Source organism: Aptenodytes patagonicus, chromosome 3 (genome assembly GCF_965638725.1).
Source record: "Aptenodytes patagonicus chromosome 3, bAptPat1.pri.cur, whole genome shotgun sequence".
Classification (NCBI taxonomy): Eukaryota; Metazoa; Chordata; class Aves; order Sphenisciformes; family Spheniscidae; genus Aptenodytes; species Aptenodytes patagonicus.
Genome location: NC_134951.1, coordinates 28,323,402 through 28,341,972, shown reverse-complemented (window position 1 = coordinate 28,341,972; position 18,571 = coordinate 28,323,402). Strand labels below are relative to the sequence as shown.

The following is an 18,571-nucleotide window of genomic DNA, read 5'->3' as shown; positions in this document are numbered from 1 at the left end:
TGCGTTTAATAACCAGGCTCTGGTACAGGCATACATACAAACACATTCCCCCCATCTGTCCGAAGGGCAAAGGCAAAGAGGGAGGGGCGAGCTTTTCCTCATTCCTCCCCCACCCCACTGTCGTAGAAGTCATCGCTAGTCAACTCTTTGAAAGACCATCCACAGGGGACACTCAGTGCTAAGGATTCCAAGAGCACAGGACACTCAGTGTCCTACGCTAAGCAACTGGTGGGATTTCAGACATTGCTTCTACTCCGAAGTCAGCCAGCGGACATACCAGCCTGGAGTTGATGAGAACCACGGCCATGCTCACATTCACAGCGAGCCTGTCCTCCACTGAAAACTCAAGGCACACCCCGTCAAAAGCCACAACTAACTTGTAAGCAAAAAAGTCTTTCTAGGATGCAATCCTGTACATCGCCATCTTAAAATCCATCCCAGAGACTCCCGCCAGTAGCACGAGCGGGAGCACTGAGGAAAACCAGCAAGAACACAGAAAACAGACACCTTCCCCTAGAAGCACATCCTAATTGGTTGCACAACGAAACATAGAGGAAGCTGGATCCTACTCCGGATTCATGAAGTGTGTAACGAGCTCCTGGCAGACTCCAGTGAAGTCTAATATGGGCATTACATCAAGATCCCTCAAGTCACTCCACCTGCTTTCACCTGTGAGCAGGGACAGGTGGTGAGGGCAACAGGGATCCCACGTGGTCCTTTGGGCCAAACACACTTTAATTTTCAAATAAAGTACTAAGTGAGATACTGAAATGATTTCTGAGGGCAGGGACTAATTCACAGCGCAGCACAGCAGAGTCATCATGCAGTTGATGACTCTGTATCAAAGTGTTACTGGAAGCAGCCAATGGATTTCCTCTCAAGCCATGAGGGGATGCAGCAGCAGCTGGTGATGGATCACGGTATGCAGACCTCTGCCCGCTTGCTAGATGGCAAGCCGGCAAACGGACAACTGCTCCACACAGCTGAGGTATCCAATTCTGTCTTCACATGTTTCATGGCAAAACCAGAACTGCTACAGAATTTTGGCACGGTGAAAGATTGTTTCACATGCCCAAGCCATGTTCATAGAATATGTTGAAGCTGTACTTTGGTCTTGCAGCATCCTAGCACCAACTTTGTCATCATGAATATTTAATGGAAGGCAGCATAGGGGCAGACATTCAAGTATGAATCCATACAAAACATTAATAAAATTACTAGATTTCACAACAAGAGAAAGTATTAATGAAAGATCACAGTTCATGGGCACATACCCTAAACAGAACCAGACGTTGCAACTGCTACCTCCCCCTCCAATGAATGCTTTAAAGCCCGATACGAAGGATCAGCCAGCCAGAAGGGTTGTGGGGGAAGGGTCTACAGGAGACAGAGCAAAAATGATAACCAATGCCTCATTGAAGCTGGCATTCAACATCTACCTGCTACGTTTCTGGCCCCTATTTCCAAAGCACCTGCCATTTTCTGAACTACAGTCAACGATGGGCCAATTGCAGGTCCTAGTCTCAGTTGCTACCACCCATTTTAAAAAACGAACAAGGGACTATCCACTCTCAAAAAACAATATACTGCAGCACTGAATCAAAATGCTGCTCTACAGAGCGATGCATTGAACAGGTTGCCTCATACTGTTTCCTGGCAGGCAAGGATTTACTTTCCCTTTTCTGTCAATTAAGCAGAGGCAACAAAGGTTAAAGAGCACTTGATGCCATATCCGTTGGAGTACAGCAGAGGGAGGGACTATCTCTACCTTTAAGAGAGGCCAGAAAACATCTGCTACAACAAAATATGGATTCATTGCAGTTAAATGCATTTGCCATTTGGAGAAACAAAACAACAAAAAAACCCCACATTTAATCTCACTAATGAATTTGTAGCATGCATTTTTCCAGTATACAAGATTGTTGACAGGAGGTAACATCTTTTTTTAGACCAACTGATATAATTAGAAAAATAACTCTATGTATAATCATAAAATTTATTTTAGAGCTACAGATGTAGAATCTCTGCCCACAAACCTTGTCTTATCTGTGTACATCACACAGAGAGGAGGATGCTACCAATTTACTACAACAATACATCCCTTACAGAAAAAAAAAGTTAAAAGTATTGAAACGTAACCACCTAATTACTTTCATTCCAACTGGGGCCAAAAATCAGTAGAACTCAGCTGTTACTACAAAAAAACTGCCGTTAGAAAATATTTCAAACCAAGCAGACTTCAAAATCTTCTGAACAATCTCAGGGACATTAACAGGGAAGTCAGACTTCGTAAAGGACACCGGACTGTTCTCCCTCTGCTCCCATCAGACTGTGGTCTTTCAAATTTGATGTCAAAAGGCACAGTACTTTTCTTCAAGTCTTAAGCAATACAACAGAAGAATCTGGAAGCTAGCAGAAAAACTAGAGATATTTATCTGATAATAAACTTATTTGGAGCCTTCAACACAGTGCTCTATGTTTAGCAGGATGTTAGTATAAGGATCCAATGTTGCTTCTCTACAAACCATTATTTTAATAATTCAAGCATGCATTGCATACTAGTACTAATTGACTATGCTTACAAAAGGTTTTTCCAAAAGGTAAGTATTCTCAAGACACTGAAGTTATAAAGTTGCAGGTGTTGTTAGAAAGTATTCTACATAGCATTTGTCATACTGAAAAAAAATTCTTAAACTTTCAGTAAAACTACCTTTACTGTGTGCATATAGTCTACTTCAGTTTCACACAGTGGCATAGTTCTCTCTCTGATATTAATTAACTGGAAGTATATGCTTGTTCAAATCATAAAGTGGTATTTCTGCAAGGATTTACAGCAAGATGTGCAAAAACACCATGACATTATCAACATCAAAACGCAATTAAACATTTGAGGGTGAGTAAACAGTGAAAAACATGACAATTGTATTTGCATCATTAAAAACTTCAAAGCTAAAGACAGGTAAAATCCTTGATATGTCCTCTACAGAATCATAGAACAGTTGAGGTTGGAAGGGACCTCTGGAGATCACCTAGTCCATCCAACCCCCCTGCTCAAAGCATGCATCACCTAGAGCAGGTCACCCAGGACCATGTCCAGTCAGGTTTTGGGCATCTCCAAAGATGGAGACTCCACAACCTCTCTGGGCAACCTGTGCCAGTGTTTGACCACCCTCACAGTAAAAAAGAAGTGTTTTCTTATTTCAGACAGCTTCCTGTGTTTCAGTCTGTGCCCATTGCCTCTTATAATATCACAGGGCACCCCGAGAAGAGTTTTGCTCTGTCTTCTTTACACCTTCTCATCAGATATTTATATACACCAATAAGATCCTGTGAGCTTTTTTCTTCTCAAGGTTAAACTATCCCAGCTCTTTCAGCCTCTTCTCATGACAGACGCTCCAAGCCCTTAATAGTCTTTGTGACCCTTTGCAGGACCCAGTCCAGTATGCCCATGACTCTCTTCTTCTGGGAAACCCAGCACTGGACACAGCACTCCAGGTGTGTTTCCCCCAATGCTGGCCAGAGGAAAGGATCACCTGCTGGCAATGCTTTTCCTAATGCAGCCCAGGATACCGTTGGCCTTCTTTGCCATGAGGGAGAATTGCTGGCTCATGGTCAACTTGTCCACTAGGTCATCCAGGGCCTTTTTCTGAAAAGCTGCTTTCCAGATGGTTGGCCCCCAGCCTGTACTGGAGAATGGGGTTACTCCTCCCCAGGTGCAGGGCTTTGTATTTCTCTTTACTGAGCTCCATGAGATTCCTCTCTGCCCATTTCTCCAGCCTGTCAATGTCCCTCTGAATGGTAGCATAAACTTCTTTCTTATCAACCACCTCCAAGCAGATCCCTGAACATGCCCAAGTCTGTTTCCTGAAGTCCAGGGTTGTGATGCTGCTTTTTGCCCTGTTCCCTCCTCTAAGGATCCTGAACTCCACCATCTCACAGTCGCTACAGCCACTGCAACCCTGACCACCACATCTCAACCTGTCCTTTCTTGTTTATGAGGTCCAACAGAGCACCTCTGTCCATTGACTTCTTGATCACCTATATTAGAAAGTCATCGATGCACTCCAGAGAACTCCTGGATTGCTTATGTCCCACTGCGTTGTCCTTCCAGCAGATGTCAGGGTGGTTCAAGACCCACATGAGGACATGGGCCTGCGAACATGAGGCTTCTTCCAGTTATCTGAAGAAGGCATCATCTACTACTTCCTCCTGATCAGGCATTCTACAGCAGACACCCAAAACAATGTCGCCTGCTAATCCCAGCCTGCTCTCAGCTGGCCCATCATCCATCCCAAGGCAAAGCTTCACATACCCCTGCTGCTCTCTCACATGAAAGGCAACTCCCCGTCCTTGCCTTCCTGGCCTGTCCTTCTTAAAGAGCCTGTATTCATCCATTGCAGCACTCCAGTCATGTGAGATACCCCACCACGTCTCTGTGATCCCAATAAGATCTATAAATTTGAAAAAAGGAAATAAAGCTTCTAGATGTTTACATCTTAAGAAGGGATGGTTACAACCCGTAAGCACAAATTTAAAGAGAGGTATAGGATGATATCATCTCCTTCCACAGCAGATTATTGGCCATTGACCAAGCAAGCGTCTTTCAGGCTTATGGTTGCATAATGGGAGAAACTATGGTAGAATAGTGAAATTTAGTCTAAAAGTTTTTTTTTCCCCTGAGAAAGAGGTGTGGTATGGGAAGAACAGAGGGACTTTTTCTTAAGGAGCTTTCACAAGATTTTGGTACGATAACAGCACCCTGGATTTCAACACCACACATAATAAAGAGATACAGACACTGCCTAAGCCGAATGCCAAGCAGCAGCACACCATCGGCTTCTCTAACACAGAAACCGGGGCACGGGAGGAGGCCAGGGTTTAACCAGGTCTCTCGGGGAAGGGGTCTCACATCGATCAAATAATTCTACAGAGAAGCTTTAGCATGTAACACCAAGAAGAAAAATTACAGATGACAGATACAATCTGTAAGCTCAGAGAAGTGAAACGATTCAGAGTTGCATCAGATTAGGTTTACAAACACTACATAAAAATCATTCCCAAAAGAAGGAAGAGTTCAGCAGACTCTTAAGCTAAACTAAGTGTATACATAAAATTTTGAATTAATTTTTTTTTGCCATTGGAGTTTTCACATAAACAACATCTGCAAAAAGTCTCACGGGAAAGTGGTCTTCATCCTTTGAGTAAAACAACTGAGCAGCGGCAAGACAAAACAGCAGCAAAACAAGAGTTATAAGCTATTTCCACCACCCACCAATGCCAAGAATGCTAGTGATTTAATATAAAAGCCAAAATATAATACTGCATTCAAAGGTTCATAAGATATTTCTTTGTTTTTTTTTTTTTACCAGTGAAAAAAAAATATGCAGAGACCCAGTTTCGTACTGCAAATTCCATGCACGGAGAAATTACGTTGACAGGATGTACTGGCCCCTAAATTCTAATGTACAGGAGTAGGAAACAACATTTCATCAACTACAGACTGATCTATAGAACTGAAAGCATTTTAGTTTTATCTGACGCTTTTCATTAAAGAAGCTATTGAAATGCATCATGTAGAATGTGTTATTTTCTTCTATCAAAGCAATTTGCCAGAAAGCCTACTCTTCAGTGAAGTATAGTTTTTGACATGCAGCAAATGATATACTACACATTACAGCTTGAGTTGAAAAAGGCTTCAAGTTTTCACTCCTAAGGAAAATAAAAATGGTACAGGTTTACAAAAAAAAAAAAAAACACAAACTACATTTTTAAGTCACTCTGTGCACACTAGTGACCATATACTATGTTTTTTCCACTCAAATCAGATACACTAAATATTCAACAGAAGGCACTTAGGATCCAACACAGGAGAAGGAATTATTTAAGCAAGAGCCACACTCTACCACTGGCCCTATACAAAGCCCTTCCTTTTGAGACCGAAGGGTGCAGCTCTTTAATTTGTCTTGTAAAGCAGAAGTGGTGAGAAGCATGCTGACAGCTAGAAATTGCTGTTCTGTGGGAAAACAGCCACATCTGCCAAGAAAGGCTAGAGAAACTTCAATACTGTGGAAAACCACCAGCAGCTTAATCGTACACAGCCTGCGCCTCCAGCACACCCCACCAGGCTGGCTCATCCTGCAGGAAGGGCAAGAGCAGAAGAGGGAACCTGGGAGGCAGTAGAAGGGAAGGGGAAAGAGCAGAGTGCAAAGAAAAGAGAAAAAATGTTTGCAAGGGCAGTCGAGAATCCGGCACAGAAGGGACAGGAGAGGAAGCAAAGAATCAGAAACAAGGCAGACAGAGCTGTTTAGGTCAGAGGAAGTAAGCAAGATCCTGGGACATCAAGGACGGGGGAGGATGGGAAAGTACGAACATGCGGGGCAAGGAGTCTGAAACACCAGCGGTAATGGCAAAGAAAGGTCGCTGTCAACATAAGCACAAGTTCTCCATCACGTAACTAGGGAGTGAGGGAAGAAGGGATCCAGCAGAGCAGTTAAGGAGACCTGGGGAACGAATCAGTGTACTGACATGGGAAAACAAAAGGATCCCTGTGCAGTAGCAAAATTATATAAAAAATCTGTAAGTTACTGTGCTTGGGAACTACCGGCCAGTCAGTGTCACCTCTGTGCCTGGGAAGATCATGGAACAGATCCTCCTGGAAGCTATGCTAAGGCACATGGAGGACAGGGAGGTGATTCGAGACAGCCAGCGTGGCTTCACCAAGGGCAAGTCCTGCCTGACTAACCTAGTGGCCTTCTACGATGGAGTGACTACATCAGTGGACACGGGAAGGGCTACAGATGTTGTCTGTCTGGACCTCTGTAAGGCCTTTGACACGGTCCCCCACAACATCCTTCTCTCTAAACTGGAGAGGTATGGATTTGATGGGTGGACTGTCTGGTGGGTGAGGAATTGGTTAGATGGTCGCATCCAGAGGGTAGTGGTCAACGGCTCAATGTCCAGATGGAGGTTGGTGACGAGTGGCGTCCCGCAGGGGTCCTTATTGGGACCGGTACTGTTTAATATCCTCATCAATGACATAGACAGTGGGATCAAGTGCACCCTCAGCAAGTTTGCAGATGACACCAAGCCGAGTGGTGCGGTCGACGCACCAGAGGGACGAGATGCCATCCAGAGGGACCTGGACAAGCTCAAGAAGTGGGCCCGTGTGAACCTCCTGAGGTTTAACAAGGCCAAGTGCAAGGTCCTGCACCTGGGTCGGGGCAACCCCCGGTATCAGTCCAGGCTGGGGGATGAAGGGATTGAGAGCAGCCCTGCCGAGAAGGACTTGGGGGTCCTGGTGGATGAAAAGCTGGGCATGAGCCGGCAATGTACGCTCACAGCCCAGAAGGCCAACTGTATCCTGGGTTGCATCCAAAGAAGCGTGGCCAGCAGGTCGAGAGGTGATTCTGCCCCTCTGCTCTGCTCTGGCGAGACCCCACCTGCAGTACTGCGTCCAGCTCTGGAGCCCTCAGCATAAGAAAGACATGGACCTGTTGGAGCGGGTCCAGAGGAGGGTCACAAAAATGATCAGGGGGATGGAACACCTCTCCTATGAAGAAAGGCTGAGAGAGTTGGGGCTGTTCAGCTTAGAGAAGAGAAGGCTTTGGGGAGACCTTATTGCAGCCTATCAGTACTTCAGGGGGGCTTATAAAAAAGATGGAGGCAAACTTTTGAGCGGGGCCTGTTGCGACAGGACAAGGGGGAATGGCTTTAAACTAAAGCGGGGGAGATATAGACTAGATATGAGGAAGAAATTTTTTACGCTGAGGGTGGTGAAGCACTGGCAGAGGTTGCCCAGAGAGGTGGTGGATGCCCCATCCCTGGAAACATTCAAGGTCAGGCTGGACGGGGCTCTGAGCAACCTGATCTAGCTGAAGATGTCCCTGCCCATGGCAGGGGGGTTGGACTAGATGACCTTTAGAGGTCCCTTCCAACCCAAACTATTCTATGATTCTATGATACTGTACAAATATAAATTATTAACTTGTATTCCTGAGAGGCTGACAGGTATAGCTTAGGAAAAAAAGGTATTTGTAGGGAAAAGGGGGTGAGAGAAACTGAGTTAGCCCACTCTTTTCCTGGTCCACATATGCATTAATGTACAAGGGAGCAAACAAGGGGAGGAGTGGAAATAATGGGGAGCAAAGACATCTCCCTCTGCTTCTTGGACGTTTCTTTTCAGATGTTTTCCAGATGAACCCTTCCTACCCCTCTCCCCTTAGAAAGAGGTGAAGAATTCTACCATACGTTTTGGTCAGCCAACACAACAGAAATAAAACCAACAAAGTAATTCTTTCAAAATAATTCAAGTGCATTTCTTGTTTCTCCCCTCCTTGGGATACTTCAGATGACTCTCGTAACATACAACGCAGCAATATTGCTGGGTCTTTCTGCTAGTCCTTTCCCATCGAGGCACTACAGCAATTCTTTAAGTTCTCTTCTGTCTTTTGAGGGGACTTTTGTGTGTGCTTGTTTTGTTGGGTTTTTTTCAGTAACACCCTGACATACACCATGCTCTATTGTCCTCTAGAATAATAGAGGTTTTAAGTATGCTAGCAAAGACTGCAGATTAAACAAAGCCTAAGACTACTTCTGTACCTCAAAATGGAGGTTTTAGGGTGTATTAGAATGTATTCTTTTACTGGTGTATTGGAGCAAACCAACCAAACACCACCATTCATTGCTACTTAATAGAAACGGGGGCAGGGAGAAACAGGGGAGAAGGGGGGAAGCGTGTGCATCCAACACAAGTTCCCCCATCAACTTGAGAAAAGTGCAGCGAGTTCATGTGTACCAACGTGCTACCTGCTGATACTTACCTGCCTCAGAAAGCTTTATGCTTGAAGGGACAAAAAAAATTGTGCAAGTGGAAGGAAAGCAGATGTCTAGAGATAAAGCCATCATCACTGTCTCAGACTTGCCGCATGGCAAAGGTGGGAAAAGAACTCACCAATATCTACTTGGTTTCAGAGAAGTGTTTCAAGACCTCCTGCCTGCTGTAATAGTCGTTTCAGACCACACCGGCCCACACTGGGAAGACGAGCTCTGAACTACCAGTGCATAGAATGAGGAGCAGGGCAGCAGAGTTGGGGTCTTCCTCGTCTATCCAACTATAGCAACTTCTGCTGCAAGTCACAGAGTCTACAGGGTGATTCTTCATGATTTCAAGGGAAGCCTTTACAGCAGCAATTTCCTAAGCAGGATCACAACCATCTCAGTGACACGAACACCTTATCGGTGTTACGGGATATATTACGGCATCAGCACAGCCCACAGATGATTCACCAGGAATCGGCACAGATCACCGTGAACTTCAGGACTTCATCAAGTACAGGAAAACATGTAGCTAGCCAGCCGCTGAGACTTAAACAAGTCTCCTGACTTGTTTAGGCCTGAACTGAGCCCAAAAACAGTTTGATTTTGTGTTACTGCCTTTATGCATATAGAGAGAAAACTTAATCGGGGTAAGGTAAGACTAATATAATGCATTACACTAGATTAAGGGTGTAACAACCACTAAGATCTATGCTGACCTAACAGTTTGTTAATTATATGCCCTAATGATTTCCCTCATGTCTTCCCTGCAAGAGGTATGGTGTACCCCTGCTTTTTGTACTTATTTCCAATTCTGTATCTGTAGTTTGCATCAACGCTACCCTTTTAATATAAAGTAGAATGAACAGTGTACCCTGTAGCTACCTTCCAAAGAGAGATCTTCCTCTATTCTCCTCAGCCAGATTCCTATAGCAGAACTTTTAAAAACTATTTGCTGGTAGCAATTTTAAACAAGGCTCTTCCCATCCATTTCCAGCTTCAATAGATCAATTTCACATCCAGGGTTGCAGCTGCATTTTTCTACCCGAAACTCCTACAGAGTCAACACTTATCTGAGATGATGGTACTATATTCCATTTATCAGAAAACATTAATAAGGAACTGACAAGGAAAGTTCATAGGTCTGTGCAGGATGCCCTAATAAAAATGCCTTCCTGCATTGCTGACAAGGCACAAAGTACTCGGGACAGATACTACAAGTATGTCTCTGCGGTTGTATTTCATCAGATTCCTCCTAGTGCAGCTAAAAACCCACAAACGTATTCCTACAGTATATTTAGGCACTCCTGTAATCTGATCCATGCACATTAAAAAAAAAAAAGTCTTCTTTCTAACTTCAACTTTTGCTTGATTCCACTGTAATGCGAAGGAGCCTGGGTTGGTTATTTTTTTTTCTACCCCCTCAGATATTTTTTACATGTATGGAACTTAGTATGTACTCACATGGAAGTAATGGGAAGAAGCAGTCTTTTTAAACCATCACAGGACAAAAAAGGCTATTTCATATATTACAATTCAAGGAAGAGGAGAAACAATGAATAGTTGCACTCTATTTACAGAAATAAATGCCATATAATACCATGAACACCATCGTTTACATTTGCACATAGCTACCAGTTTGTGGGGGATTTATTATTAAGAAAAACAAACAAAAAAAAACCAACACGAGAGACATAGGTCTCAATGGGATTTCAGTCACAAGCACATTCAGTATCCCTGCAATAAGAAGTGTACAAGCCTGAAAGTCAACACTAAGAAGAAAAGTCTGGTACAAAAAGAAAGAGACTCCTGATTCTAGTCTGTGCACAAAGCCAGTAGAAACTGCTGGAAGTAAAAATAGCACCCACATGGAGACTATGTAAACAAGTTTTGCTCTACTTCAGAAGGATAAAGAGCTCAGTCACAACAAGATGCAAACCTGCGCCTAGGATTTTCAAAAGAAAAAGCCAAATTTAGTACGTCAGTTCAACCAAACATCTTTACTACTGTCTATAGGAAAACTCCACCATGATTAGTCTTACTACCTAGAGTGAAAAAAACCAGTTTATGTGAGAGAACCGAGTTTAAAAGAAGAAAAGTAAGACTGTTTAGGTTTTGGTATGAACAGACCAACTTTGATTCAGGTAGAAACAAAGGTGCTTTTGAAAATTTCTCCGGCTAGTGAGTTCAGTTTCTTGGATTGCAAGTTAGCAAGAGTTCACACACTTTTAAGGTGCAGCTTCCAGATAACACTTCCCCTCCAGTGTCAAACTCTACCAACCACAACCCAAAGGCTTCTCAGGTGTTCAAAGTTTAAAGAGGAAACACTGAAAAATGCCCTTGGTTCATCAAGTCAAGCGTTGATCACACCTCCCACGCACTCGGTATCCGTGGAGTCGAACAGTGCCTCGCTGGAATTACTCCGATGGGAGTTTCTCTAGCAAAATCAGCAAGTGCCAGCCGGCGAGTCACGCTGGCGGGTACCACCTCGACATCCCAAAACCATGTTAAATTGAAAGTAAATTCACCTTTGAAAATACTACCAAAAAAGTATTATGCACAAAAATCTGGCTACATGTTTCATGCAAGAAGCAAAACACTGACAACTGTGCGGGACTTACACCGAGAAAAAGAAAAAGCTTATTCGCCTCTCGTGTTTTGCATGACGAAGTTTCCAGGAGTGGAAGGCAGAAACGGGAACGCTGTTATCTGCTAGAGCGTTTTGGTTTTTTCCCCCATGTACAGAGCAGACAGTATCTATCGAAAGGGGAAAAAAGGGGAGGGTTTCATACCCTCCAAGGTCTCGTAATTCCGATGACGTGAATGTTAATCACAACATATATTCACATCCTGTGACTCCAGCCCTAACCCCTCTGCCCTCCCAACAGCACTCTTCCTCCTGTAAGACGCGGATCTCCAGGTTTTGCTCGTGAAAGCTCATTTACCATCAAACTACGGCGAAACGCTAAACGCTAACCCGAGACTCCGGCTCTTCCTTCAGCTCCTGGGGTTACTACCACAGACTGACGGCCCCGGCCGCCCCACACCGCGCGGCGCCGACCGGGGCCGGCATGCCACGGCACCCCCAGGGCTTCCAGGAGCCCCTCACCGCAGCCTCGGGGCGGGCGCGCCGGCCCCGGGCCGGGGAGCTCGGCGGGCACCTGCCGGGGCCGCTCACCTGCGACCCCCGCCCCGGGCGGCGGCGGGACCGGGACCGGCCTGGCCCCGGCGCCGGGGGGGCCGCCCCCCGTTCCCGCTCCCCGCTCACCTTGGGCAGCTCGCGGAGCTGGTTGGCGTCCAGCAGCAGCTCCTCCAGGCTGCGGCTGTAGCGGTAGATCTCCTCGGGCACGGCGGCCAGCGAGCAGTGCCGCTTGTCGATGGACTCCACATGGCGGTTGCACCGCCACAGGGGGATGCAGTGGAACATCGCCCCGCCGCGGGGGGCCGCGGGGCGGGCGGCGCCGCCGCTCACTGCCGCCCCCTCCTCCCCGCCGGCCGCAGGAGCCGCTGCCCCCTCCGCCGCCGCGCAGCGCGGGTCCCGGCGAGCCGGCGGCGGCAACCCGCATCCAGCGCGCCGCCGCCGGCGGCGGGAAGCGGCCCCGGGCGAGCGCGGCGGCCCCGGGAGAACAATGGGCGGGAGCCGGAGCCGAGCGGGGCGGGGGGCGCCCCCCTACTGCTCTTCGGCGGGCCGCTGCCCTCCCCGCAGGGGCATCGCGGGGCGCCGGCCGCAGCGCTGCTCCTGGCGACCGCCGCGCATTCCCGCGCCTGACCCGGAACACGGGCGGCCTCCCTCTCCCCCTCCCTCCCCTCCTCCCCTCCCCTCCTCTCCTCCCCCGTCCCGGCTGACATCAGCGGGGCCGGGCCCTGCCGCCCCGCCCCGGCCCCGGCCCCGGCCCGCCGGCCTGCCCGGGGCGGCGGCCAGCCGCACGCACCCCCCGCCCGGCGCCGCCTCGCCCCGGGGCAGCCGGGGGCGGGCGCCCGCACAACTTTCTGCCAAGGAGAAAGCCGCGCCGGCACGGAGTTTCCCCCGGCTGGAAGTGTAAAGCCCTGCCGGGGGCAGGGGGGCTACTGCGCTCGGGGTCCCGGGGGTCCCGGGGCGCAGCATCCGCCGCCCGCCGCGCCAGGCTCCCCCCGCAGCTGCCGGGCAGCCGCCTCGGGTCGGTTTGCCATCGCTGCGGGCGGCGGTACGGGGACGCACGGGTCTGCGTTCGGTCAGGCGGTGTAACGCGGTTTGAAGTGACTGGGAATGCCGGGAACCGGTCTGGGCCACTCGTTTTACCTACTTTCAGACATGCTGTTCCTCACCTGAGGTGGTCGCAAACATCACCGAGCGGGAGTGTCCACAGAGTACTCCAGCGTTTTCTTTTCAACTGCTGGAACACAACGCTATCTGGAAAGTAACACAATAAAATGCATGGAACGCTGTTTAGGTACCATGGCCGTGGATTATCTTTTTCCTCTCAAACTACATTGCTGTGGCACAATAAAAAAAAAAAAAGTCAATATACTATCCTCAAGGCTTTCTTAAATAATGTTTTTTAAACCCACTTTCAAAAGAGCTGATTGCAAGGTCAGAAGGTAAATACACCGGCAGCCCTCTGCCTGTGTCTGCCGGCTCCGGGCTCCCGCAGCCCCACTCCTCCTCGTAGCTCTGTGAGTGGGGCGGTGTGCTCAGCTCTAACAGCAAAACCCAGCTTCAGAGGCTCTCGTCTCTCTGGTTGCATAATAGCAATTTTGTAATCTACGCGGTGACATAAAATACTTTTGAAAACAGGCACTTAACATCAGAGCTGCTCTTGAAATACTGCTAATTTCTTGCATAATTATAACTGGGTGCAGACACAGGAATAGGGGAGAGGGGGAAGTTTATTGTAGTCGTCTCTGTTCTTCAATCCCTGCACAGTACTGACAATACTTAGTCTTATAAAATTGCAATGTATTTATTGTTGCTCTTTCTTAAATCAGCTGATAAATCTTGCAAGCTACACTTGTTTAATTTCTGTGGGAATTGTAGTGATCTGCCTATTTTTGGTTTTAAAAAGGACATTTTAGGACTTTGTGTACTGTTACTCTTTGCTGACCTATAAAACAAGAAACTTTTAAGATGTTACCATTTTCTTATAAGTACCTTAAAAAAATCTGTCAGAACCAACAATTTCTTTCTTCAATCAATATATCCAGAAATCACAAAAAAAATGTGGAACCTCCCAACGTGGCTAAATAAAGTATGTAAAGAAATCTGCTAGCCCACGGGGAAAGAACTGTAAGTATTGCTGACCTGATAACAACTGAACTGAAGTGGATTTTTAGAAAGCCACAGGAACGACCTGACTTCTGACCGTGCCATGATTCAAAAAATGCGTGTTGGGAGAGAAAGTGTCGACATTTCACCTCAGAGGACCATAACTGGGTTTCCAACATCATTTTCGTCCACTGTTAGTGTACAAACCGTTTATAGCACACGCAAAAAGAAAGCTGCAACTGATCTTTTTCATCCTGCGCTCAAGAGGGAAATCATTACCTAATGGTATTCTGAGCAGGGCTTGGAGATTAGTGTTCTCAATATATCTACAATATTTTGAGGCAAAGACTTCCTCGGCTCCTGCAGTACCCACAGAGGGAGCGTTCATAAATGTGTTCACGTGCGCTTGGAAACGGGGCGGGCACACACCAGCGCTCTCAGGCCTTCCCAGCCCCAGGGCAGGAGATTAGATAACTACAAGACGGGAGAAAATCAAACAAACGTGTTGTGCACCAGCACAGAGCTTGGCAAAGGCAGGGATGCAGGAGGCTGGCCAGCTGATCTCAGAGGTGGAGATGAGGAGGACCACCACCATCGCTCTTGGTGGGTCCCAGCTGGTGGCCAGCTGGGCTCTGCCAGCACACTTCTTCCAGCTGCTGGAAGAAGTGCCTCCCTGAGGGCAAGCAGAGGGGCCAGGTTCAGAAAATCAAGCTTCTCATGGCAGCTCTGAGCCAAGCTCTGACATGGGAGGTCTTGAACCAGATGCAGGGAACGTGGGTGCTCTCAGCAGAGACCAACCAAGACCTGCTACCAAGATCGCCTTGCCTAAATTCAGCTCCTCGATCTGTAATGAGAAGCAGGACTGCAGGGGAGCCATGCAGCAGGGCAGGTGAACAAGGGAGGGCTGCGGCTGACTGCCCCCAGTATGCACAGGACATGCAGTCCTATATAGGACTACATCGTAGGGATGGGCTGGCATGAAAGCATTTGAAATTGAAGAAAAATATGACTTGCTTAATTGCCAAACGGGAGGGTGAACAGGTTGACTCCTGAGCTCCAGCTCTTAAGAACAGGCTTGTGAGTGGCACTTCAAGACCTCCTGTGCATCTTCTGCTCGGCTGGAAGCATCCACATTGTCCCACAGCTGAGCCTGACACCAGGCAAGAGCTCCAGCGGTGGCCACTGTGGGAGGGATTTCATGCCAGCTTGTAGTGCTCTCCGTCCCACCGCCTTCTGTGCCGTGTGGGAGAAATGCCCAGCACACCCTCCAGACAGAGAGGGCTTCAGATCCCAGCACGCTGATCTCTCGGAGGCTTGTAAGCAGTTTGAGGCTTTCTTGCATGACACGGACATGAAGTTTGGCATGAGGTGTCACTTCTGCAGATGCTGTCATGCGTCTCATGACTAGGTCTCACTGTGACAAGTCTAGACAGTAACAGGAGGGTGACAGTGACTGTGGGGTGAGCAGGGGTACTTTAATGAAGGATGAGGCAAACTATTTGCATGCTTCTCATGAGTGTCAGGGAGTCCAGGGGACAGTGATGGCAAGAGAGCTTAATACTTATTTATGAGATCTGCCTTCACCAGCTGACACTCAAAGTGAGAATAAAGAGCCTCTTCCCCTTCTCTGAGATGGACAGCTACTGTCATAGGGTCTTTGATAAAATCCTTAGGAGCTTAGGACATCAGATTAGTGCTAGTGGCCCTGATCCACTGCACACCTGAAGATACAGCCTGAGGCTACGGTATGGAAATAGGCATCAAGGAGGCCAAAAGGCGAACCAGTGCCTTTGTTGAGGAAATAGTATTCTCACAGCTAACAGCATCATCCTGAGCAAGTAAACCTGTTCCGCGTTGGTCAGGGTAATGAGTTACTAGTCTCTATTGTTCTGCTGCACTAAGAAATAGCAGCAATAAAAAACCCTTCCCTAAACCAAGGAGAGACCAGTTCTCTATCTTGTGTGGCCAGAAGAAGAGTGACCTCATGTCAGGGCAAGTTTTGGTAGGAGAGGTCTTTGAAAAGGGGTGGGAAAAAAGAATTGTGATACAATAGAGTAACTAGCAGCTACAACCAGGCACACAGAAGTTGCGAGCAAGCAGAGGAGGACAGCAAATTGCCAGGGTTCGTACTAACACATACCTGACAAACTTCTTACTTGGGGCAATTGTGTCCCCCAGGGGCAGGAGGAGTACTGCCCTCTCTGATAGCTGCAGTCCTGCTGCGTTACACGTTTCCCTGGCAAGCCAAGGGGTGGACTCGCGTGCAGAAGGAAATAAGTTCTGTTGCTCTCCCAGTTCTGCAGGGGATTACCCGGCTCCAAACTGCCATTTGATAACCATTTGGTCTGTTTTACCTTCTTTTTCTTTTCTTTTCTTTTTATTTTTTTGAGCTTTATTATTTAAATCTTTCAATTTCTACTTTTTTTTTTCCTTTTTAGTACTTCTAAAAGTATTTTAGTACTTTTATATATTGGTTGGCTGAATTTTTGTTACTGGGGACAACTTAATATTATTTTTAAGACTCTCCCAGCAATGCCAGGAGTCTTCAAGCTATATGAAATCTGTAAGAGAGGTAATGCCACTACCTCTTTTGCGAGAGCAATGAATGAGTGTGGGGAGCAGCTTCGTGCTTCTTTCCTGACAGGCCACTTTCTTCAGCCTTGGGTGGACAAGGTCAGACTTCTAACAGCTCTGCTTCGGAGGGGAACAGATGAAGTCTGCTCTCGCCGCGATACCACAGTTCACATTTCTTTCTGCCATTCACACTGTGATCGGGCAACCCACATCAGGTTTTGTGGCAGTCACTGTTGCCCCTGTTAAACAGCGTCAAGGTGCATATAAACAAAGGTTGCACCCCCAGTTATTCGCAGCACATCGTACACAGCAGGAGAAGAGCAAGCTCTCCTGCACGGGATTGCCGGCGGGGATGTGTTGCGTTCAAGGGATCGCCCTGCTGAACAGGTCAGTGCTTCCAGGGCTCTCTGTTAGGAATGACAGCAGGGGTACCAGTTACACATACAGTCGCATCAGAGTTGAAATTTGGGAGACAGGTCGTGACTGAAAAATTAATGTCTTACAGTCTATCAAACAAACAGCCATCCTTCAATCACTACCCGTCTGGTCTGGGTACGTAGCCAAGACCTTCAGTGCTGAAAATCCCTATTCCTCTTTCTAGATACCATCATCCTGTGTGCTCCTGAACAAAAAATTAGTTTTATGTAACTTTTAAGGAATTCAGACAATGAAATGAAAAATATAGATAAGGCTGGGCTGATCTCAGGAGTATTCCTGGAAGTTAGTGTTTGAAAGAAGCACGAGCAAGGTCACGTTGCAGCGCTCCCTCCTCGGCACGACTCGGACAGGCTGCTTTCTGGCTTGTCAAAAGGCAATTCAAGCAAACAACACCAAGTTTTAAGTTGAGATTCTTATAAAAAGCCCTAAAGCAAGGATATCCATGGGTTTGGGTGAGTGCAGAGGAGGTTAGTGCTGCTACAAAGAAAGCAGTAATATTCAGGATCAGACTTTGACAGTAAAGTACATTGTGGGGTAGAGAGGAAAAAAAGAGAACGGATGGAAATAGTTTTTAGCATCAGCACAGTTTAAGTAGTTTATAAAGCTCATAGTTCAAAACCCATTTAAATTAACACTAGGAAAAATACAATAAATAAAAATAAAAATAATAATAAAAATAAAGCAGGCCAAGTTCCTGAAGCCTTTTCTGCGTTCGAGACTTCTTCCCTCCCCCCGTCAGATTTCCCGAGCCTCATTAGAGACAAAGAGATGCAATTACAGAGCACAGAGAAGCCGGGACAAAACAAGAAGAGTGTGAAGAAGGGAGAAAGACCCAAGTACTACAGGCAACAGGACCAGTTTGGAGGTTAATAATGTAACCAGCACTCGATTGCTGCTGGTGGAGTAGTTACCCACCCCCTCTGACCAAATTAAATGGGAATGCTACTGAACCCGCAGCAACTGTACTACAGCCTGGAGAGCTGCTGAGAGCCAGGCCTGGCAGGGCGCTGGAGTTAATTAGCACTGACATACTTCTCTTTTCACAGTTCTGCTGGCTGAGGGCTCCGGTCACGTTTACTCTTCAGCTTTTATTTAAATTGTTTAGAAAGGGGCTGTAAAAGCAGCAGGTAGTGTTCCCCTATTGATTACAGAGCTACAAATACAGTTACAAATTGTGGTTACATCACCACAAGTGCCACATCTACAAAGGTTTTCTATGTCTGAAATAACTGATAAAGAATAATATTAATGTATTATTAGTATAAAGGCACATCTAAGAGTTGCAATAAATTATTAAAGCCATAATACCAAGCTTAAGCGGCACGTGCTCGTGGCAGTGCATTTAACACATTCACTGTGGTTTTACAGCGTTATAAATAGCAATCACTGTGAGCAAAAGCTGTAGCATCTCTTCTCCTCTCCACCCTCACCCCCAAACAAATCGCTCACAAGAACGTCAGCTTTTATTTGAACACAATGAGCTGTAATCACGAGGTATTACTC

The 18,571-nt window shown here is 46.8% G+C and overlaps 1 protein-coding gene across 1 annotated transcript in view; it reads right to left on the bottom strand.

The window, feature by feature from the left end:
• The window catches only part of LRRC1 (leucine rich repeat containing 1), a 75,724-nt gene extending 63,441 nt beyond the window's left edge, over nucleotides 1-12,283 (bottom strand). Inside the window, exon 1 of the mRNA XM_076332946.1 lies at nucleotides 12,083-12,283. Coding sequence (XP_076189061.1) covers nucleotides 12,083-12,241 — 159 coding nt within the window. The 5' untranslated portion in view covers nucleotides 12,242-12,283. The remainder of the gene's footprint in view (nucleotides 1-12,082) is intronic.
• Between the last annotated feature and the right edge of the window lie 6,288 nt (nucleotides 12,284-18,571).